The sequence below is a fragment of the Pagrus pagrus genome, assembly GCF_965226575.1.
Source record: "Pagrus pagrus genome assembly, chromosome: 6".
Classification (NCBI taxonomy): domain Eukaryota; kingdom Metazoa; phylum Chordata; class Actinopteri; order Spariformes; family Sparidae; genus Pagrus; species Pagrus pagrus.
This window is the reverse complement of record NC_140190.1, coordinates 19,080,370-19,104,032: the sequence shown is the minus strand read 5'-3', so window position 1 is coordinate 19,104,032 and position 23,663 is coordinate 19,080,370. Positions and strand designations below refer to the sequence as shown.

The window sequence follows — 23,663 nt, the reverse complement described above, 5'->3', positions numbered from 1 at the left end:
TTGCATGTTGTCTGTTATGTGCCAATATGAAAATTCTTATGAAAAAATGTTTTAGAGATCACAGCGTAGAAAAGATGCTTTGCTTTGTTGAATATCTTGCCTGTGTTTTGATGAATATCTGCATTGGCCTCAAAAATCGAGTATCAGTCGGGCTCTAATTGATACCACTCTAAAGATGCACTATGTAGTTCTGGGGAAGAAATTTTGATCAGAAGAGAGATCATTGACTGATTTTTTTTTTTTTGGTTTTATGCCTAAAACAAAGTCTTTGTTTTCATGACTGAATAAACAAACCGACCTTAAAGAACAGCACAATTTCATACTGTTTTACTTTGTTTATTTGGCGGACCCTGCCATCTTTCTAGCTTCAAACGGTGTTCTGGGACCTTATTTTATTTTTTAAACTGTCCAAATGGCAAACTGCAGGCCTTCTCGTGAAGGGTCAAATTTAAGACAAAATGTAAGTTTCCTCAAATTTAAGCTGCTTCAGTCTGCTGCTGGAGTGTGTTATGACTTTACAAAGTGAATCCTACTTCACGAGAAAAGGCCCTGGACCAAAACTATCATTTCCAGAGCCCCATTTCTTTAGTTTCTTTGTTATAGCTGGGTTGCGTCATTGACTAGTTCCAGCTCTTTCAGAGCTATCTGCACAGCTGTTCTTTGTTCAGTTTGATTTTTAGGACTTTTAGTTTCAAAGTTCATTCTCTGCCTTAAACAGCAATTTACAAAACAATCTTTAAGCTCCACTTAGTAGCTCATCCTGAAGCTTTTGATATTGAGAGATTGAAATTTAACTTTTAAGCTAGCACATTGAAGCTCAAAAAAAAACAACGTAATTTAAACATTTATTTTTACATGACAAAATCAGCAACAACCTCGATTACAGAACAGTTGACACCGTTTAAAACGTAAATAAAAACAGAATGCAATAATTTCCAAACAAACTGTGATTACCCAAACTGAGCCTGTGGAGAAATATACTTTACAATCATGAAAGTGGTGAACATCGCCCCAGATCAAATTCAGAATAAGATTATAATTACAAAAATCCATGAAGTTGATATGGTAAAACATTAAATGTATCGTCTTTGTACTGTTTTTGAGTTTATGTAAAAAATTATCACATTTTGTTCTGTTTTACACAGCGCCCAACTTTTTTGAGGCCGTTTTGTGACCTGGTGGCGTTTTCACTAAAGTTGGAGGCTCATTTGAGAGCAAGGAAAGCCCCATTTTTTTTCCTGGAGCATTTTATGCTTTATATTTAGCCAACAGTAAATGGAAAGATGGGTAATAGCATGCAGAAAAGAGCCTCCAGCCAGACACCAACAAAAAGGCTCATGGTCGATGCTTTAAGCCCTCAGGCCACCCCGGAAAACCCTCATCTCGTGAGCTAAAATTGCACTCTTTATCTTAGAAATTAGTGATACACTGAACAAGTTCACTGGAGTGTTTCTTGTTTAAATGCCAGATGAACGGCTATACAACAAAAATCTGCAGAGCCCTCAAAATGTGCAAACGAACTTGGGTAGGATATAAATAAGTTGGATGACCATGAAAAGTTTTTCTTGTCGAGTGTCATTTTATTGAAGTGAATTCAGATTGAGTACATACATGAGCAGGAAAAAACACTAGCAAAGACAAAATATATAAACTGAAAAAGGCAACAGGTTTCATGAACAAAAATCAAGCAATGTTATGAAAAGAAAACAACTTATTTACTATAAACTGTATTTAAATGAGAAAAGGTCAGTCAAATGTGTGTTACAAGGCCTATCAACAGATAACTCTTTGTGTTAAATGCAGTGATAGGGCTGGAGCAGCCAAAAGAAGTTTACCACAGGCAGCATGGACGTCTCTCCACACTTTCAACACAACGTAATGTGACGTCACATGGAGAAGCACATTCTTCGCTTCGCATGAGTTCATCAAACCGGTTTGGCTTCAGTTTGTCTTACTGTGGACGATTGTAACAGATAAACTGGCACAAAACACAGACAGGAGCTCCTAGGCTCCTTCATACATCAGGCTAGAAATAAATTGGCAAAACCATATTCTGCTGTGGCTTTAAATGTTTCTATACTTGCTGAATGTTAGTTGAATTTTACAAAAAGGATGCTGCATAGCAGTTCGAGGTGTGTCAGTGTAGCATGAACATGTATGTACAGTAATGAAACATCCCCTGCGTCTGAAACATGTAGGACAGGAGAGAATCAAAGGTAAAGATTATTGTGATCTATATGTTTTATATACACGGTACTTTTACTTACTTAGTGTCAAGTGTGAACTTGTGTGTTGGGGACTTTTCCACCCATCTCTTATCATCATCTCTTTAAGAGTACAGTATAACAGTCTACTGTACATCAGTGTCACCAGCTCCTTAGATATGCTCGCTGACTGACTTCTTGTCACACACTTGGACATCAGCACTTCATCCATAATCATGTTAAAATAAAACTTAAGATTTGAACTCGTAGGGAGGATACATTACAATGTCTTGTAAGCAGTGAAAGAGGAATTTGGATGATGAATCTGTTTTTCGTGACCCCCAACGATAGTCTGCAGCTGTGAGGTTGGGGAGGGCGACCGATCAGGCCGGCCGCCTCGACAGTCAAGCTCGGGGCAGATCGTGCTCGTGGGCTTCAGAGCAGGGCTGCTGCATCTGCACCACCACAGTCTCCACCGTAACCTCTTCCTCGCTGTCGCTGCTGTCCAGCTCGTCGTCCTCGTACTCGGAGGACTCCTGGTCTTGCTCGGAGCGTGACGCTCCCGACATGGTGCCGAAGGAGTGGGCGCTGGTGGAGGCCAGAGAGCGCAGCAGCGGGGTGCTCTCCGACACCTCCTCGTTCTCGTCAGGGCCGCTGTCCCCCTCCTCCGAATCCGAGTCCGAGTCACCCTGCGAGGGGACCACCTTCTGCTTGCACACCGGACACGTCTTCTTAGTTTTGGTCAGCCAGGGGTCCACGCACTTACTGTGGTAGGCTGTGGACGACAAAGGACCCATTAGTGGAGAATTTGGGCTGATTAAATAGCAACTTGTACAAGACTTGACATTTAAATACAGACCACAAAGATTTTCTTATTGTCAACAAATCCCATGAAAAGACCAAAAACAACAATGAATTGATTCTAATAGAAATTAATGCCTGTGCAGCCAAAACCCGACATAATGCAGCAGAGCTCCACTGTTGTGTTTTTAAAAGTTTTGGACATGAAGTAACGATGGGTGGCACTTTCCTTCGTTATGATGTACGTGGGCACTGTAGTTTATTTTGACTGGACCCCAAACGTGACATCCTGCTGCCACAAATACTAAAGCACAAAATCTGGGGCTGAAAATAGTCCAACAAATTCACTAGCTATCAGCTGTAGAGATGTCTGCCTTCTCTCTCACAGAACTACACCCGCTAACTGAATCATTGCATCAGCGCAATGTAAACACTAATGGCCTCCTTGTCTGAGCTGTAAAGTTAGCTAGCTTAATTCACTTAGTCAGCTAGCCTCTCATACATGAGTAGATGTACGCTTCCTGTTGCACTGATCGGGAAAGAAAGTAGTCCCTACGTGAAACTGCTCACAACAAAGTCTGTGGTTTATCTTGAGTAACCGAGTCACGATTTCTGGAGAGGGAGATTGCTGTTGAGTCTTTCCAAGTGTCCTTTTTTTTGTGCTTTGAGCGCCACAAGCCGAGTTCGATCTAGTTCCATTATATTAGGGAGAGGGCCGATAAACTTGGCACCTCGCACCAAAACAGTCCTGATGGATAAATAGCACTGCAGTAAGAGGAAATGTATCAATTACATTCCTAGGGTGAACTGTCACTTTCAGGTATGAGAACAGGGTAAGATTTTTTACTTTGTACTTCATGGAAGATTTCAACAGATTTGCACATATAAAGGAATTCAGACTCTTAAGATTTGAGGGAAAGCCTTTCATCAGCTGGCCTGTGAGTCTATCGCGGTGTGATGCGAGTCTTCGCAGGCTGAATGTGTCACGTAGAGTGCAGGAGTGTCTCACCGTGAGAGCATGGCAGGACTCTGAGTTTGTCACCTTCTTCATATTCGTCCAGGCAGATGGCGCAGACATCATAGTTGTCCCCTGGGTCAAAAAACACAAGACATCATCATCCTCTGACTGCTTTTAACCGAACACATTAGGAAGAAAGTGCAGTACTGAGGTTTGGTAATTTCTTGACCGGTGGACGTGCATCACTGTCAGACACCTGTACAGCTCTGACATCACAGACCATTTACAGATATAAATTCATACTTAGTGGATAAGTGGCCATTATCCAAGTGTGATAATCCACTTTGACCCATCCAGTTATGAAATAATTCATGAAATAAGGGCTAATAACGTAATAATGTCTCCATAACTGCATAGCTCATCTTGGATTATATCATATTATAGTGTTGGTGGAAGTGAAAGAAACTCATGCAGCTGCCTGAACTTTCTTTAAATTCTTTGAGTCACTTTCCCAAATATGTCCCATTCAATCCTCAGTCTTCAGGAAGAATCACTACTAAACCGTCAGCACTGCATTTTCTGACGTTACAGGAGGTGCAAAGCCTCTCCGTGCACTAAAAGCTCAGGAATTTATCAACGCACTCCCTTTCAAATTCCACAGAGTTCTTCTGCTTTTCCTTCCCGTTCTCTTCCAGGACGGAGGGACTGAGCAGGGCTGTGGGTCGGTGTGTTTATGTAAGCTCTAAATGAGCATGTTTTCCCCCGGCTGGGCTCTCTGTGTCCGTGCCAGGGCTGCATGTGACCGTATAAGGATGGGGAGTCACATCGACCACAGCCCCCCCCTCCTCCTCCTCCTCCTCCTCCTCCTCCTCCACTGCTTCCTCTCTCTCTCAACGTCAGCAACTTAAAACTCAAGGCGGTGTTTTTTTAGTTCGTCTTCACACTGTTTTTTCCTCTCCAAAACATCTCCCTCACCGTCTTCCACATCCTTTTTTTACACTTGTCTCTCTTCTTTTTGACATTAGTCCAGAGCAGCCTCCATCTTTTCCCTGTCTTTCTCACTCCACCAGGCCAGTGCCGGACGGTGGGGTGAGGGAACGTTTGTCCAGGCAGGGATCCAGTATACACTCAGGAAATGCTGAACTGTGGCACTAACTGAGCTATTCTGAGTGAGGCAGAGAGAAAAGGTTCAGTGGCTTTTTGAACTCAAAGACTGGTCTGTGGAGATAATGTGAATCGGGCTGGGTATCGTTTGAGCTGTGTCAAAACAGATGCCAACAACTTACGACAGGTTGTAGTTACTGTTGTAGTTTGGGTCATCATTCCTTAAAGTAACAAGAGCATTATACTCAACAAATTAATTGGCGAGATCTAAAAATGAGCAACATCACAAATAAAAAATAAAAAGGTAGAGTTACCTCTGCGCACCAGTAAAGTTGCAATTTGCATCCATGTCTGTCCAGACTTATATATGTAATAAAAACTTTGAAGTTCTTGACAAAAATGGAAGTTATCACTATATTGACTTGTATGATTCTAGTGAAAAACATATTGTATTTTAGGGCGCACTCACACTTGGCCCAGTTGCTCCATATCGTGCCAAAGCACAATTGTCCCTCTTCCCCAGTCGCCCGCTGCCCTGCACTCACATTGCTCGGTGCACGGTTACCTCTTGTCCATATGTCATCATGTTGGAGAACAACACAGAGAACATGACTGACTTTACTGACTTTTTTGTGGCTTATTTTGTGCTGTTTTGGTCATAGACGGCCCTCTCACATTCCTGGATTTCTTGATTATGCAAGGCGGCGTAATATGCATGATAATACTTCATGTCCACGCTGCGCAGCCGTGCTTGTGCTCGTGCACGAGCAACCGTGCTGTGCCGAAGCGCACCTCTTCCAACTGTGCCAGGGCCAAGGAAGTGTACCGTGCTTGAGCAACGGACGGTGCGCTCTGCCTAGTGTGAGTCCGCCCTTAGTGGATTAAGGACACAAGAGAATGTTTTGGCACACGGTATACTGGAGCAGGTGACTGAAAACAATGCCCCCTTTTTTATTTGTTTAATCAAGAATTAAATGAAATCGAAATTGAAAAACTCACAACTCTGGTAGCCAATGCTTTACATTAGCCTGGCAAGCAAAGGGAGCAAAATATAGACTTAGTTCTCAAGTTTGGTTCAGGTCTCAACTTTGGCAGCGCACATCAACTATACTTTACATCAACTTTACAACCTGGCTGACAGCTTGCATGTTTTTTTTCTGTATAACTGGACTTTGTTGCAGGGATGGCACAATGCGTCCAGAGTTCTTCAGGTACCTCTGTGAGAACAACGTTATCATAACTGATAACGAGTCTGTCATCACAGCCAAAGATACAAACAAGGATCAAAGGCTGTAGTCAGCCTTATCTAAACTCCTTCACACCTTAGTTTGGAGTGTAAAAAGGTTTTCTACATGGCTTTTTCTAAACATGTCATGTCAAAAATCAATAAATAATAATCAAATAAAAATAGCATTGGTATTTCATACAATCAGTACATATGTACAGGCCTCTGCTCCAACGTCACCACGATGAATGTGTGGAAGTTGTTTTCATTAACATGATTTAAAAGATGTGGACACTGTAATGTTTTTAACAAAAGTGTCCAGTTGACTGTAAAGCCTGAAAGGGACTCAAACAAGCACAAGTTTCTGTCCAGTGTCCAGTAAGAAACCTGCAGCTCAGTGTTGAGCAGTAGAACATAATTCAGTCTGCTCCGGCTAGCCCTCGTCACGGAACAAATTACACCACTCCCTCTGATCAAAGAGCTGCTGTGGACGTTAACCCCCACTCCTCATTTCTACAAGCCCCGACCAGGGCACAGCTTGAGCAGTGTCGTTACTGTGACCTTTCATGAGACTCACAGGTACAGTATGTGTGTCCAGAGCAGCGTGTTGAATATACAAATTAAGACAATTTTCTCCTGTCAGGTGGCTGATTACAATAATAAATAATGAAATACTGACAGACTTTCAGGGAGAATACAGTTACATTTAAAAAACTTGTATTAATGAGATTCAGGCAGAAAGCCTCAGCAAAAAATGTGTGAAAAAACAGCTCAATTAAACCATTTCTACCACAGTGTCGGCTGAAGTAAAAGAATAGATGCCTGATGATGAATATCGGCTTTTGTGTTTTGAGTTGAGTAAGCTTTAAAATGAGGTGGTAAAATACACTTTTCAAACAGCTAGTGCATGATTTGGCACCGTGCCCACTCTGCAGACGCAGGGATTCCCTTACATTTACGTTTTGGGGCCAGTAGCACATCTTAAAAAGGACTTACGAGCCAATGCAGCTCTTCTCCTCTCTACTTTTCATTAATCAGCAGGGCCTGCCAGCATTCCTGGCTCTCCGAGGAACCACGCTGTCCTACTGAACTTCAGATGAGCAGTGAATGTGTGTAGCAGAGCGAGAGGGTGACGGAACAAAACTGAGGAGAAAGGAAAAAAAAGCTTCTGCACAGTTTGTCGCTGTTTGAGACGACAAGACAGGGGCAACTGGCACTAAGGCCAGTGAACTGAGAGACAGAGAGCGCTTCTCTGTACTGACATCAACATGCCTCACACACCGACGGCTGAGACACTGCAGCTGCTCTGTTCAGTGTGTGTGTGCATGTCACCACCCAGCTATGGTTGGGGAAGCCGAGGGGAGTGACTCATCACACGCAGGGACCAGACTGGAGGTCAGGGGTGAGAGGGAGAGTCTTGGTCAAAATGAAGGGTCGAAAACAATCCTCCCTCGCTTCCTTAGCCAGTTTGTAGTTCACTTCAGTGTCTGCTAGATGCTGGTTGCTATCAAAACTCAGTGTCAGGCGTCAGCCGTACAGCCTAAGTAGGGATGACGCAAGGCTCTGCAATAAACCAAGAGCGTAAGTCAAGTTAATGGCAGTGACGCTGCACGCTGACAGCCGCGGCAGCTGGTATTACATAATCCTGTACATTGACACAGATCTTATGTTGCCTGCTGTTCAGGCTGGTATTGTGCGTCAATTACACGGGTACCGAGGTTTTCATTTACGCATTGTGCACCAACCATACAGACTCCCTTTGTGTTAGCTTGTATTCATTTCACCCTGTGCACTCCCATTTCCAAACATGCAACATGTCTGACACTATCCAAAGCCTACCATCTCAAACCTACACCAGCCCTGAAAGCAAATATTAAAAAGGAGAAAAAAGTACGTGCTCAACAGCAGCAACAGCTGGGAAATATGTGAAAAACATCTCATTAGGAGCATGTCTAACAAAGTGTTTGCAGAGTTTATAGATAGATGTCTGATTCTGCCACTCTCAGCTCCTTTGCCAGAGAAGGTGGGCAGATCCACTCATCAGCAGAGAGGCATCCTGCCAGCACAGCAGCAGCCGAGGCTGTGACTGATCAGCTGGTTAACATCTCCCCGAAATGACTTCACGTACCAAGAAAAGACATCACACCATGTGGCATTTATAAACTCTTATGGACTCACACTCCTGCAGTACAGACGCATCACACCCACAGACTGTAGAACCATAATCAATATTATACATCATAATCAAGAACCCTACATTAATGAAAAATATACACATAGCATCTATAATAAAACCCTTTGGATTAATGATATTATGAACTTGGGATGCAAACTTAGGATTTGAGTTTATGGACTGCGTTGTTACTGAATCGAGAAAACGCTGGTGATTTATTACAATCAATTACAATTATGTCACTGATATCTGATATATCGACTTTGTATTTCAAGAGAGATGTTTTCTCAGGACTGATGCTAGAATGAGTGGGCCGGAGGGACCGGAAGAGACACTCTACTAGGCACACTTATGTGATTGGTTGTTATGTCCTCACTTGGTTAGGTTTAGGAATGAGTAGGCTTGTGAGTTAAAAGTTAATTTCAGGCATAAAGGGTGCATTATACATAGTTTTCCATGCCAGCAGAGGTTCTAATACACAAGCTTGTGAGCTGTGGTTCCCCCAATAAACACACCGACTTCTTCGGCTGTTGCAGTTCCTCTGGACCGATCCGCGGATGCTTTTCTTGAGATATACTCCGCCGAAGCGTCTCTGGGCTAGAGAGAGCGGACAGGGCGGGTTTCCGAAAGGTGGGCTGCCACTCCACGAGCAACCTTCCTGAAACAATGTAACTTCAGTCCTGCATCCAAGCTTGGTGTGTGTGGCAGCCTGCCCTGCGAACACCTGGCCTATCCACTCTCCCAAGCCCAAAGACACAGCTGCTGTATCACCACTGGCTGTTTTTTTTTTTTTACAAACCAACTGCAACAACAGCACAGACACAACCAGAAAGTGTTCGACTCACATGAGTGCAGTCAAACCTCGATGCTGAAATCTCTCTAAGAAACTCTTGTACGCTGCTGTGATTGGTTGTTTCACTGTAAGCTACTGATGAGGTAACAACCAATCACTGCACAGTGCACAAAAGAGTGTCCCAGCCAAGTCCCTCAGGCCCGTCCATTCCAGCACCAATATTTCTCAGCCACTTCAGTACCAGTGGTCAGCATCTAGTGGCCACTGTAGGAACTGCAGCTTCAGATATTTGCATAAAGCTCCCAAGACGCTACAAGCTGCATCAACATGATAATCAAATCCTGAAAATCTGCAGCAGACTATTGCATTTCCAAAACGAACAAGAAAAAAAACCTTGGTGTGTGATAAAACATATTCACAAATGGCACACCGCGTGCTCTGTGATCTTAGATCGGAGCTTTAAAAGTATCACTAACACAGCACCAGTGTTCCCCCTCACTATGGCTGCATCTGTTCAAAGCTCCCAAAGTCCAAGATCAGCATTATCTGTTGCAGCAGAGGCCAAAGGCGCCATTAGGCATCTTTCCCACTTTATGCTGCACGCACGCACACACACACACACACACACACACACACACACACACAAACGCAAATGCTCTGAGCCCTAAGTTTAGGCCCGCTGCCCAAAAACCTCGGGATGGGAATTGGAACAGCAGCAGGCCATGAGCGTCACAAGAACTTCTGTGGGACTGATCCGTTCCGACGAAAATCTAGAGCTGAAAATTCCTCGTGTGCCACAACACAAAAAAACACAATCAGCATGATGTAAACAATGACCGCCGGAGGTCTGATGAGCTACTGTAACAGAAGCTTTGTGATTCTGGCTCGTCATTGTTTCTGTGTTAGAGATGCACAGTGAGCTTCTGGTATTTTTTTGTTCCCGCAAGGCCACAAAGTTCATGTTTCATAACACGATTACACATTTCACTACTAGAACGCCATCAAACAGGGAGAACTTACTCCATGCATTCTCCTTGTCAAAAGCTGGCACCTACATGACCGGCAGCACAACTGTACCACCAGCAGTTGGGTTGAGACCTGGGTGTGTTATGCTAGTAGCAAAGCTTCGAGCTGCTAGCCTCATGCAGAGATGAAGAGCGGGCTTCAGCGCTCACTCCACATGCCCTGATTATTTTCATTTTCAAACTTGTAGTCGTCTTCAGACCCAATTAGTTTGTCAGACTTTGTGCAGCTTCCCTGTGAGGTTTTTTAAAACTCTTTTCACATATACACTGCTACTCCTCAAGACCATTTGAAGAGACTTTGATGTGTAAAATCAAAGCACTTATCTTCTGTTATAAACACAAAAATAATTAAAACAAAATTCTTTAGTGCATTGCTGACACCTCCTAGCATTCGATTGTTCCATTGTTGCTTTGTAAAAACTTTATTGGTTAACCCAATTTCCAGTTGCCGCTCCCATTTCAATGACACAACAAATGTTCAGAGAAGCAGCTCCTGTTTTTAGAGGTCTTATTTTCACCTAATGTGAACGCTGACTAACAATAAACCCCACTAGACAACAGCAGCACTGTCCCGCTGCTGTTAAAGCCCTCCAGTGCTCAAACCAGGGCATTCGGGTCCATGCCAAGCTAGCATTGCTCCAGAGCGCAGGGCTTAAAAGGTGATTAGGTGGAGATTTGGTGTCCCCTTCCTGTGTCGCCAAACACTCTGACTCAGCTGACAGGAGCGCAGACGCCGCCCGGGGAGGCCGTTTCCTGGACATCTGAACTCCCTGCAGCGGCCAAGGTCGACTGCAGCAGTGCCTGGTGGAAACCCTGAGTCAGAGTGGGCGCTGCATGCAGACGCAGCAACCAGAGCCTGACGTGACAAAACCAGCTATCTGAGCAACACAAGCTGCTTCTAGCTGGTGTGTTGCACGTGCGTCTGTTACTGCCAGGCGGGGAGGAGCAGCGTGACTCATAACCCCCTCAATTAGCAGCTTTGCAAGGGGGCTACTTATAATGCACCGCCGGCAGTCTACAAAGCTGCCCGGTGTTCCCCTGCACAGCTGATGGTAGTGAGGGGCTTTCCAGCTGCCAGAGGAAACACAGCCGGCACAAAAACCTCTAAATACACGGACAAAACTTATTTGACCGTAGCACAAAGAGGATTTGCATCTCAAAACAATGCTACAGCCTGTCGGACCCTTGTAACTAGACAGAGGGGGAAGCTGTGTGCTTACAAACAAGCAGCACATACTGTACATCTGCTCAACAAGTCTGAGATAGAAAAACCAAAATACACTTAACTTTCAACCCCCATCAGGCCTCTGGCATGACTGAGACCACATTCCAAACCATCAGTCATGTGTCCAGTCTCAACAGAGAGGAGCTCTAATCTGCCGCAGAGGGTTTTGTGGAAAAATCAAGTCCATATTAATCCGATTAGCTCCAAGGTGCACAGCTCCGGGGAGGAATGATGTGTTGTAATGCATTGATGACATCTCTGTTCTGGGGCCAAATCATGTGAGGAAAGAGCAGCCTTGTAGAGGAGTAAACACTACAGCATCTCTACACACACTCTGAGGTCAAAGATTAGAGTCAGGATAAAGCGGACAGAGATGATGTTCGATCTGTTGTTTCAGGGAGGCTCAACAATCTATGTCCAGCACAAAAATGAGGCAAACAGTCACAGATATTAAAAGACGTTTGATTGCCTCCGTACCTTTCTTATACTTGTGGATGGGAAGTTTCTTTAGCTGATCTTTGCGCAGGCGGCTCCTCCGAGCACGGTGTCGATCCTGGACAAACTTGGTGATCTAGGGAGAGCAGCAAAAAGAAAAAAAAGTGAAAAAGTACAAAAAAAACACACACACACATCCTTCTTGTTTGGGTGTTGAGTCCAAAAAAGTGTTACTGTGATTTCTGTCACTCAAGCAACACTGTTACATTCAGTTTTGAGCCAAAATTGGATGCCAGACTTAAAGGAAGTAGTGTTACAGTGGCAGGCTGAAGTCTGGTACCTGACAGAAAACCATTTTGGACTCAAAATGTTGTTTTTCCAATTATCAAATTTACAGAACTAAACTAAAGTGAAACTGGAGTGTTTTGGTAGCTGAGTAGTTGCAGCGCATGCAACTCAACTAACCATAGTACAACGGTTAACAAGTGATTTTTTAGTTTTTAGTGATGATTTCAACGTTTATACACACAAAAACAGACAAATACTGGTTTGGGAGTTAAATCTTTCAGTCTCTTAGTTTTATCAACTATATCAGTTAGTCCTGTCTTTGTCTAAATAATGCTCATTTCTCCACTTTTCTTCTAGCTGTATTTCTTGTAATCTCAGATGTTGTTGGGATTTTTTTTCCATCATGTAGATTTCCTCTACAAGCTACAGTGGGGTCCACTTTACCCAATTTCCTTTTGATTGCTTTCTTGCTAGCGATTAACAGTATGTTGACCAAATACCTATCACTTATTCATATGTTCTCTTCAGTGAAGTTAAACCTACAAAGATAAAGTACCATGTGGCACATAGGGATGTCATACACCTGTTTACTGTGATTAAAAAATGAAGATGTCCTAAACAGAACCTACCATGAAAACAACAATGAGGATGAGGCAGATTCCCACGATGATGAGGAAGGGGATCAGGTAGTACTCCAGCGGCAGGCTGAAGTCTGGCATGAGGACCACATGTCCCCTAAAAAACAGGCACAGTCATTATGAGTCGGTAATAACAAATACACCGAACAGTGATCGTATCACGGCAGCGTTTCAGTGTGGCTCTTCAATTTGGCAACAACATTTAAAAGATTCATTTTGTGTAATAAAAAAAAACACAGTTAATTAATATGGTGTAAAGGGCTCTGCCTTTTTTACCAGAACTCCCTCAACAGCAGTCAAAATCAAATCTGTAACAACCTCTTTGGTCCACACTGACAAAACTCTGCCAATAACCATGTTTGGTGTTCATTCCTCTGCAAAAGACTCGGGAATAACCCTCATGTATTTGGATGGTATCTGACAAGCAATGCACTCACCCACACACACACAGACACAAATGAAATGGTACTTTAAGGCTGTCTGGGCTCCTCTGACAGGCTGAGACATTTCATTACCACCTCAGCAGCGGTGACAACACATCACAAGAAAAATCCTCTGCCTCGATATATTACAGTGAGCGCTGCATGCATTATTATTCTACAACGATATTAGATTAAACTGAAAAAAATGGGCGGACAGATTTGAGTGGAAAAAAAGCAGCCAGCATCTCTTCACAACGTTACACTGAGAGAGCTGTGAAACGCTCAGTGTGAGAAGTAAAAACCTGCTCAGAGTTTATATTGATCAGCAGAAAAATGAGATGTGGGTTTAGACTTACCCCTTGTCATACGTGTAGTCTTCCTTCAGAGAGTTGGCCGTCTCCTCGCTCACGAACACAGAGGGAATATCTATCTGCTTCATAACATCCACTAAAAATAGAAGAAGAAAAAAACTACAGTATTAATATGTCATGTGACTGCGAATCAATGCTTGACTCTATTGAACGACCTTGAAACACGACGTCATGTTTTCAGAGAAGACCTTAAATCAGACTTCACCTAAAATCAAACGGTTTTCAGCATCTGATAGAGTTTGCTTCACGATATTATCCTGTATTCTTAAAATGACACTGGCAATCACTTAACCGCACATTTGTTAAGAAACAAAACGTTTTATTACATCACAGATGTAACAATGTCTTTTCTAGCAAACATCCTATTCAAAATAAATCAAGCAGTTAATATAGGACTGTGTTATTGAACAGCTTTTCCAGTCACTGATGTGAAAACATTCATTCTGATTTACGATAATTCCAATCATGTAATTTCACCACGATCAACTTAATTTCACCACGATCATCTTGAGCTTGACAGAGATCGACCAATCACTGATTGAAGTGGCCGTTCATGTCAGATTGTCTGTTTCATACATTTGTGAATGCAGCACCTTTAATTCCGGCTTTGAAAAAGTGTGCGGTGCTGTTTGAGTTGAAGCTTACTGACACTTTCAGTGACCTGAATTTGCTTTACCGAGTCTGTAAAACATCAACTTGTGAGGTGGACTCTCCTCTTAAAAACACAAACCAGGTCAAGAAGCCTTCTGAATACTTTATGGCTGTGCTGCACCCCTTCAAGTGAGAGGAGGTGAGACTTTACTGGAAGGGGAACCCAGACACTATCATATCAGAAAAGTGGGTTAGAGTAGGGACAATGTGGATTCATAGTAAGGGAGTGCCACGATGCTGGAGGGCATCACATCCTTCCTAGAGTATATTGAGAGTCTTGAAATGGATGTCTGACTATAAAACTGCCCATCTTCTCCTCAGGCTGAGGGATTAAAAGAAAAACATCATCTGTCAACAGAGATACATAACCAAGCAGCTGTGAGATGCTAAATGCTAATGTGTGGGTGTGTAATGAGGAGGTGGCTACTTACAATCATTGGATCCCATGCTGATTAAGTCATCAGAGTCCACATTGTGAACAATGGCTGCCTTGTACCCGGCTTTCTGGGCATTGAGGACCTGCGACGATAAAAAACATGTACAGCCCGGATTATGACATGGATCAATGCAAACACCTGGTGATTATAAAACTGGCTAACATCAGCTGCTGCAGGTCTAAAGACAACCCAACATGAAGGTGGTGTGTGTGTGTGATAACAGGGGTTTGTGTCAGAAAATTTGACCAAATCAGATGTCCTCTATGAAACACAGCGGCATCAAACCACATGAAGCATAATGCAGAAATAGAAACCAGTTGTGGTTTGTAGGGAGAGCTCTCTGATTCTGCTCACTGAGCCAAAACATTCTCAATGCACATCTATTCACCAACATTAGCCTTACAAATGTACCACTTCCACTTTAAAGATGCTCTCGACTGCTGATATGAACTAATTTATGATCAGGCCTTGCAAACTGAATCCTAACAGGACGATAAATCCTGCAGTTTTCAGTCTGTCGGCATCTTATTAACAACAGCAGCGTGAGGAGACAGCAGATAAACGCACACTGTGGCTTCACAGGAGCATTCAGCAACGTGTTTACAGCCCGTTTCCCAGGAAGTGTTTATAAGAGACAAGATGTTTGCATTTAACGCCCTGACAGCTCGCTTCTCCATCACAAACACTGACTGCTCATCTAAGGTGATCGAGCTGCACACTGGTTTTACCCAATTAAAAAAAACACCTCACATTTTGACCTCGTCCTAGAACGAAGCATATGAATCCAAGTGCAAATGTCACGACCAATATTTCACATAAAAACAAGTCAGGAAGCTGCTGTCACTAGTCTAATAAATTTAAATTAAAAAATGAATCAGCTGTCAGTGAACTACATCGTCTCAATCAACACCAACATGGCCAGACACAGAAAAAGTATGAAAAAAGAGGAAATTCACAACAAGTCTGGCCATAAAGACAACTGTAGTCATGGAGTCTGTTGTGTAGGCAAGTTTATATAGACCGGCCCTACAAGGTTTCAGTTACGGGTTTCGTTGAGCATTAACCGAGGCAATGTCACTTACGCGACTAGTGTGTGTGTCTGTGTGCGCGTGTTGAATGCATCTAAACTGTTGTATAAACACGCCGGCATGTTCACGGTCATTAATCATACCTCTACAGAAAAAGGTTAAGCCTCTCGCTGCTGCGTGAAAACAGCTTTCACCCATGTGTATCCTGTTTACTGTGGGTGTGTTTGCAGCTGTTATCCTCTAAAAGCCAATTTATTTTTCTTTTCATATCTGTCAACACCTTCTCGTTCAAATTCACAAAACCAGCAGGCGGGCCGTTTCAAAGTCTGCGTCGGGGCTCAATTATTATCGTATATAAGTTGCGGTGCAAAGCGTCAACAGCTTTAAAAAATGCAGACGGTTGTGTTGCAATATGTGATTGTGATTACATTAATATAATGACACAGCAAGCTGAACCAGAAATAGACAAGCTGAACAAATTCTGCAGCTTCAAACGTATGTGTGGCTGTTTAAATGACTTTCATTTTAGGGTTTCCTGTGTGGAATAAGAAATCGACCATCAGAAAAACTGGAAGACAAGTGTCCAAAACCTTGAAATCCTGTAAAATCTGCTGTTTTATGAATGTAGATGAGGGATTACTGCAGTCTGCTGCAGCTACTGTACACCACTTTAACTTAAAACTTTAATTCCACAGCAGGTTGCGCTTTCAGGAAAGCGTTACGTTGAAGACACTAAAAAGGATTTCCAGCAGCCGAGGGCCATGTGTGCTGCATCATGGATGCACGGGAAGCTGATGTAATGAGGATCTTCCACCTGGGAGGTTGTTGTCGTGGCTCCGACACGGTATAGAGGCTACGGCATCCTGTATAACCATTGTTGTGGCGGATGGCTCACAGCAGATGTGGTGGAGGAAATCGGATGTGACAATACAATCCTGGAATGAATCATTATGTGTTCATACACAGATGGAGAGAGACTCCAGATAGTGAATGTTTCCTCTGAAATCGAGGAGAAAAACAATTTGTATCAGTTAGTGTAATGTCACTCAAACTTTGACATAAAACTAATGGGATTAAAGGCAGCGATCCTCAGTATAATGTAATTCAAAACAATAATACATTTAATTTTATTGAACTAATAGATTCAGTTTGTTGAAGCATCCAAACTAAATGTTCTGCATGATGTGAGGAAAATCTGTGCCATGGGACAACACTGTTCAACATTGCAACGATTACACGGCTACAACAAGTACTGAAGCGCACATATTAGCTCTTCTCTCCTTCCTCAGTCATCTTGCTAGCTAACCTCGCAGTCGTCAGCAAATTGACACCAATTAGAAAATCTTATTCATTGCATTTCTTTTATGATGTGTTCATCGCCCATGTTCATATTGCCATGACAATGAAAATATAATTTAATGGTCGTATAACAAAGCCACATTAAACCAAATTAAAGAACATTTTAAAAATTAAATGAAAAATATTCACATTGACACAAAAAAGCTATCTGTCAGAGACTTTCACGGTGATTTTCCTCTTTTAAGCCACCGCTACCTGAGGCCACAGAGGAAATGCTGAGGTTAATTATTAGTCAGAGCCTGTGCCAACCTGCTGTGGTAAATTAACACCCGACCCAAAAGCCAGACAGTGAGAGTGAGACCGTGATGTGTGGCAGTGCAGGAAAAACCTGGGGTCACACTCTGAAAGTCATCTGCTCTGTTAAATAATAGAAGGCCGTCTCTCACACTAACCTGAGCAATCAGTGTGTTTGTGTGTGTGTGTGTGTGAATGAGTGTCGTGTGTTAGCCCAGCAGCTCAGCTAGGCCTCCTTACAACAGCCCTGTACTCTGTGGTGAAGGGAATCCATTTAGACATGTGAGGGGTGAACAGTGTGTTTGTGTGTGAGAGAGTGTGTGTGTGTGTGTGTGTGTGTGTGTGCATTGTGGCCTGCATGGATCCTTATGCACAACAGCACTGTCTTTTGTCTGCTCCTTGTCATTGTAATTTTATGCATGGGCATACGTGAAGCAGCGTGTATGGCAGCCGCAGCATTGTGATCCCCATGTGTTTTCTTGTGAGGGTGTATTGTGTGGAGGTATCAATGGCTACTGTGTGCGTGTAGAAGCAGGACGTCTGGGGAAGTAATGCACATACACACAATACTGCGTCTGGATGTGTGTGTGCGATTTGAAGGAACAGAGAGTGAGCGAGGTGGAGGAAGATTTCTGTCTGACAAGGGGAAGATTGTAAGACATCACCTATGAATTTAACACTAATTCATTAATCAATTAATCAAAGAAAAGAACTGATAATTCGGGGGCAACATGACGTTAAAATAATGACAACTTGTCCAGCCAAAGAATAGAAAACAAACTTCAGCCTGGTGTTTTCCTCCTCCCCTCCCCGATCATGACTGATGGAGCTCTAACTCTTTATTTGTTTTCCAATTTTGCATCGTGCTGCTCTGATTAATTTCCACAAAGCAAACATACGATGCACCGATAAATCATATTTACCTGAGATGAATCAGACAGACGCTGACACTTATCATCTTGCGGCCCATTTAAAGGCCCCTACACAGCAAACTGACGTCAAAGCTGTGACGATGGCTGACTGTCGCATCGCCTCACGTCTCCTGTCTCTCCGCCAAAAAGCTGCACTTGAACACACCACAAAGACTACAGCTGATGGCCACCGAGCAGCATTTTTGACACTCTTGCTATTACAGCCATTTATAAATCAATAACATGTCTGCTAAAAGTTGCAAATGGCACTGGTGAAAAATAAGGAGAAAACGTAGTAAAAGGGTGAAATCATGGATACTACAGTGACGGGCTCCACGGCTTTCCTTTTCTTTTTTCTGCTTCTCTTTTCATGAACTGACCTGCTTACCTTTACAGCCAATCAAATCAGAGTGATTTCTCTCACAGATGAGCCGCCAATTCTACACGCCCAATCAGCCAAAAAGCCACCTGCAATGGCCGTCCAGAGCCAATAGTGTGGGACACACTGCGCTGATTACAGCCACAGGTTTGTCAGGGCCTGAGGTAAAAAATGTTAACTTTTGAAATGTCATAAAAACAGGGGGGGAAAAAAGCAATTCCAATTTTCCATCAACTGGTTTGGTGCGACTAAGCTCGGCTACGCAAAGAGCCGTTTTGTAAGAAGCGGCGGATGTACTGTTACGCACGGAAACACGGCTTATGGGACCTTTGTTGTATGATATACTGTAGCTTCTGTGCTCTTTCTCACTTCAGGTTAGTGTTATAAAACTTATTTCTACACTGCCAAGGTTACTGCTTTTTTGGAAACCAACTCTTTCATCATATTAACCTTTAAACGTTTTATCGAAACAACTGCCAACAACAGTAACAGAGAGTAAGAGTAACAGATGAACGTATACTGAGGCTTATCATACTAAAATCACTGCGCGTCAACAGGTCTAGAAAGTTACCCAAGTAACTTCTATTTTATCTTTAATCATGATGTTCGCAGGATAAACAGCAGAAGTACGGTGCTCACACCTTGTCCTCGTGATGTCACCTTGCAGCAAAAGTCAAGACCGGTTCTGCTGTTGAACCTTCATGCAGTGATTTGTTTGACATGTCAAACCCCACTTATCTCGTGTTCCATGATTGATAAACTATGTGCAAATATGTGCATGTTGTGTAGTTTGCATCACATTACACCTCAACAGGTTGTTGGATATCATGTCATGCAAATAGGAAACTATTCACTATGTGAACAGCTGCCACAAGCCAGATTTTGACCAGTTGTGGCAACTACGGGTCATTGACTCTTAAACGGACCAGTCTACAGTTTGGTTCAGTGTCTTTTCGGGGAGATTTTACAGTAAGCGTAGAGAGCCCTTTTGGCTGTAGGCTGTCTAGATGCCAGTGTGTGGTGCGGTCTGTCTGCCTGGGATCTGCAGAGGAATTCAACCTCTGCTGCTGGCTCACCCTTGTGTTTGCATGGGCAAAGATAAGGACATTCAATGCATTCCTGAAAGCCTGAGGAGAGGGAGAAAAACAAGAGACAGCGAGGCAGAAAAGGGAGAAGGAGAGAGGGAAACTGTGATGCGAAACCTCTAGAAATAAGTAAATCAATAGAGAGAGCAAGTGTGTCGCTATAAACACACACACAAGCTAACACGCTCCTCTACTACTGTAATGAGCTGTAGCACCATTGCCCATGTCAATTTAAGAGCCTTTACTAAACTACTTAATTGCCATCAACACTGTGGGATCACGCAAAAAAAAAAATCCTGCTGTTGTCCTTCACTCTGCACAAACCCAACTAAATTATGAATACAAAACATCAAAATTAAAATGTTCACAGTGTAGTTGAACTTGTTCACCTCTTCATTTCACCAAAGCAGTGACAGAGAAACATCATACTTCCCTGAACTTTTTTGTTCAAGGTCAATAACCCTGTGCAGCTTTAGAGAAGCGACACTGGAAAACCTAAGTGCCTTTCTCAAGGGCATCTTGGAGTCTTTTGTTGTCATGTGACAGCATGACTAGGCAGCAGAAACCCTCCTTTTCTGTCCACATTGTTTTTTCCTTTTTTGTACCATTAGGTCTTGGATTCTAAACAAAGTGGAAGCATAAGAAGCATCTGATACTTGTTTTTTCATCGTGGCACCCTGTGATGTGCTGACCAAATTTTATCTTGGCCCGCAGCTCAGACCCTGTAGGTTTTAATCATTAAGTGGACCAATTATGGATTTTAAAAAGGCAGACTGGACTCGACTTAATTGGCTGTTGTTTCTGGAGCCCTGCGAGTGAAGTTAACAAGATCCCGAAGCTTTGGAATACACACAGTGTGACATGTAAGCTTTAAGTAAAGGCAGAAATTTGCATCAAATTAATATGTGAGTGTGATATTATTCTCGTTAACTGTATGAAGGTATAGGATATAACATATTTTTTATTATCATTAGCACTTAAAATGATCTTTGAAGGACTGAAGACGGAAGGATATATCAATGCTTATTCTAATTTCACAACATATTATGTCCTGAGTATATCGGCCAATATATCGCTATCTGAATTTTAAACTAATTTGAAAAACTACATATCTAATTTTAAAAACTACATATCGGTCGGGCTCTAGTTACAATGAATGTCGACAGTGGTTACCACCTGCAGATAACTGCCTTTGTTTACATCCTGCCTCCGCAGACACACTCTCCATTTCAGGTACGGTGGGGCACATTCATCATAAAACACTGCATGAAACACAGATCTGGGAAAGGATATCTCAGATAATGCATTAAGCACACTGAGGCCTTTAACAGTTTGCATGCCCTCCAGCAAGGTGGCTGCAGCCGCTTTTAAGCCAACAGCGCTGGACTGTGTGTTTGTATCGCGCAGCTTCCTGTGAATGTGTGAAGGACGAAAAAAACTTGCTTCCCGTCAACTGTAAAATGGAAAAAAAGAGTATTTTAAAGTAGTTTCCACTACAGGTCACTGAACTATTGATATTGTGTGTGTGTTTGTGTGTGCATGTATTTGTGTGTGTAACATCCGGCTCTCATTGGTCACAGTTGACTGGAGGTGTGTAAACGGTGCCACCTGGAGCTGCCTGACTCACTGCTGTTGGACTCAACTGTTTGGATCCCAGAAGGAGCAGCAGGGGCTCTACAAAGCTGTTTGTCTCGAGTATATTCTGTTAAAAGCTCATTATGCAAACATGCAATACATAATGGATAATACATAAATGAATTAAAGATCAAAATGGCCACCTATGACGTTAAATATGCCTGCACACACAGGTCATGCCTGCTGTTCCACCACTATAGTAGTGTCTGTAAGACTGGTGGTGAAATAGAGATTGCTGATAGCATCACTAATTATTGCTGCATCACCACCGTATGTGTGTGTGTGTGTGTGTGTGTGTGTGTGTGTGTCAATAATTACTGCATCTTCTCTCCTGTGTGTGTCTGCAGCCTCTGCACTGTCTCCTCATGCAGCGCTGCAGCTAAAACACTTCCACTGTCCTCTCCTCCTCTTCCACCACCATCTTTGTTCTCTACCTCTCTGTCCTTTCTCCTTCTTCCTGTTTTCATATCCATTTTTCTTCCGAACCGTTGTCCTGTGAGGTTTAGGCAGCATAAACCACCGGCGTGCAGCTTGTTGCAGTCACTGGTCTGCATTTGCATAGAGCAGACTTGACCTCAGCTTTGTGTAAATGAGTCTGAGCAGCACAGCGCACCTTACTCACACTCACACTCACACAACGCAAGTGTTTCAGGTCAAATACAAGTCAAGACTCAGCAGGTGTCTTTTTTTCCTCACCTAAATTATGAAACATCATAGTTTATTAAGCGTATTAGGAATGTTTATGAACCTCGTTTTACACAAACTGAAAAAAAGGTACTGTTGGGTGACAGTACCAAATTCCAGGTACCTGTATCGAACCAGTATCACCTAGTGTGTTAGGGAAGTGACTGCAACTATCCTCCATTTACTCCTCCTCTTCTTTTTCTCCTCCTGTCCTCATCTCCAGACGTAAACTGAATAGCTCAGTTCTATTTATAATGCACAAAACAGGCCTGAGTTTTCAGGAGAAATATAAAACAAAACAAGGTGAGCTTGATTTGTTCTCAGCATATAAACAGGCTGTTGGGAGATCTGTAAAAGTACGCCTCCCTCCGCTGTTTTAAATTACCTTAAACTGTATCAGATAGCTGTAGATACAGCTAAGCCTTGTTCTGCTCCTCTGCTGTTTGGACAGCAGCTCCTAATCAGGCCCTCATTTCCTCCTCCCTAACCATCTCTCCTTCTGTCTCCCATTTAATTTTCTATATCCACTAATTTCTCCTCCCATTCACCCTCATGCTCTCTTTCCTCTCACCTCCCCCATCCTCAAGCGTCCTCCTCCCACCATTCCTATTTTATTTCTCCTCCCCCCTTTAAAAACTCCTATTCTTTCTCTTCCTCTTCTCTAAATTTAACCTCCTCCTTCTCTCCTCTCTCTGCCCTCATTATCCTTGTTATATCACCCCGACTGCCAACTTCTTCAGAAATCTGCCCAACCCCTTCTCCCGCCTTTACCCTCTCCCTCCCTCCCCTCTTCCTCATCCATTTCCTCCCCCCTTTCTCCTTCATCCCACCCCTCCCTTCTCTCTCCTTACTGTTTCAGAGGAATGCTGGGCTGAGCCGAGCAGAGCCGGGTTTTAGTTTCAAGGTCCAGACGGCTGATTAGATAAAGAGTTCAATAAAACTGCAAACAGCAGGGAGAGGCAATGTACACTGATAACACAACACAGCTGCAATTCATGAAACCCACTTCACTGTGTGTGAGACAGCCTATATTTGCACTAAAGGTGTTATAAAGATAACTATAACACATTTTAATGATGCTTCCTGTCTCAATGTGTTGTTCTTCTTTAACTATTTTTGCTCGTCTTTGATTGAAATAATATTTCAAATGTCCCCCTTCTTACCTCTGCTTCTAGAAAGCATTACATAACGAAAACCTTACTTACATACCTCCATTATATGTTGCCAAATCAATGCTGCCCATGTGAGGGTGTGTGTTTTCTTGTGATTGTGAAAAATCACCATGTGAGAAAACTTTTGTCCTCAAGTATCTGGAGAAACATTTTAAAGATATGTGTTGTGAGGAAGATACATTTACAGGTACAGTGACACTGATCTGTAATAAAAACTACTTGTACCAAGTGTATGTACGAGCATATGTCATGTGTGTAGGTTGTGTGTTTGCATATGTGTGTGTGTGTGTGTGCACCCTGTTGGCCAAAGGGAGCAGGCTGGGCTGTTTATTGCCACAGCAATTTGCCAGAGACATAACAACGACACAGGAAAACGACACAGCCTCATGAGATATGGCTACTGCCCTCTCTCTCTCTCTCTCTCTC

The 23,663-nt window shown here is 42.9% G+C and overlaps 1 protein-coding gene across 1 annotated transcript in view; it reads right to left on the bottom strand.

Annotated features, from left to right (window-relative positions):
- Nucleotides 1–832: 832 nt before the first annotated feature.
- The window catches only part of rnf13 (ring finger protein 13), a 46,675-nt gene continuing 23,844 nt past the window's right edge, over nucleotides 833–23,663 (bottom strand). Inside the window, exons 5-10 of the mRNA XM_084355036.1 lie at nucleotides 14,745–14,832; nucleotides 13,648–13,738; nucleotides 12,861–12,966; nucleotides 11,986–12,079; nucleotides 4,015–4,095; nucleotides 833–2,979 (exon numbers count right to left, since the gene is read on the bottom strand). Of these exons, the coding sequence (XP_084211162.1) occupies nucleotides 2,609–2,979; nucleotides 4,015–4,095; nucleotides 11,986–12,079; nucleotides 12,861–12,966; nucleotides 13,648–13,738; nucleotides 14,745–14,832 (831 nt within the window). The 3' untranslated portion in view covers nucleotides 833–2,608. The remainder of the gene's footprint in view (nucleotides 2,980–4,014; nucleotides 4,096–11,985; nucleotides 12,080–12,860; nucleotides 12,967–13,647; nucleotides 13,739–14,744; nucleotides 14,833–23,663) is intronic.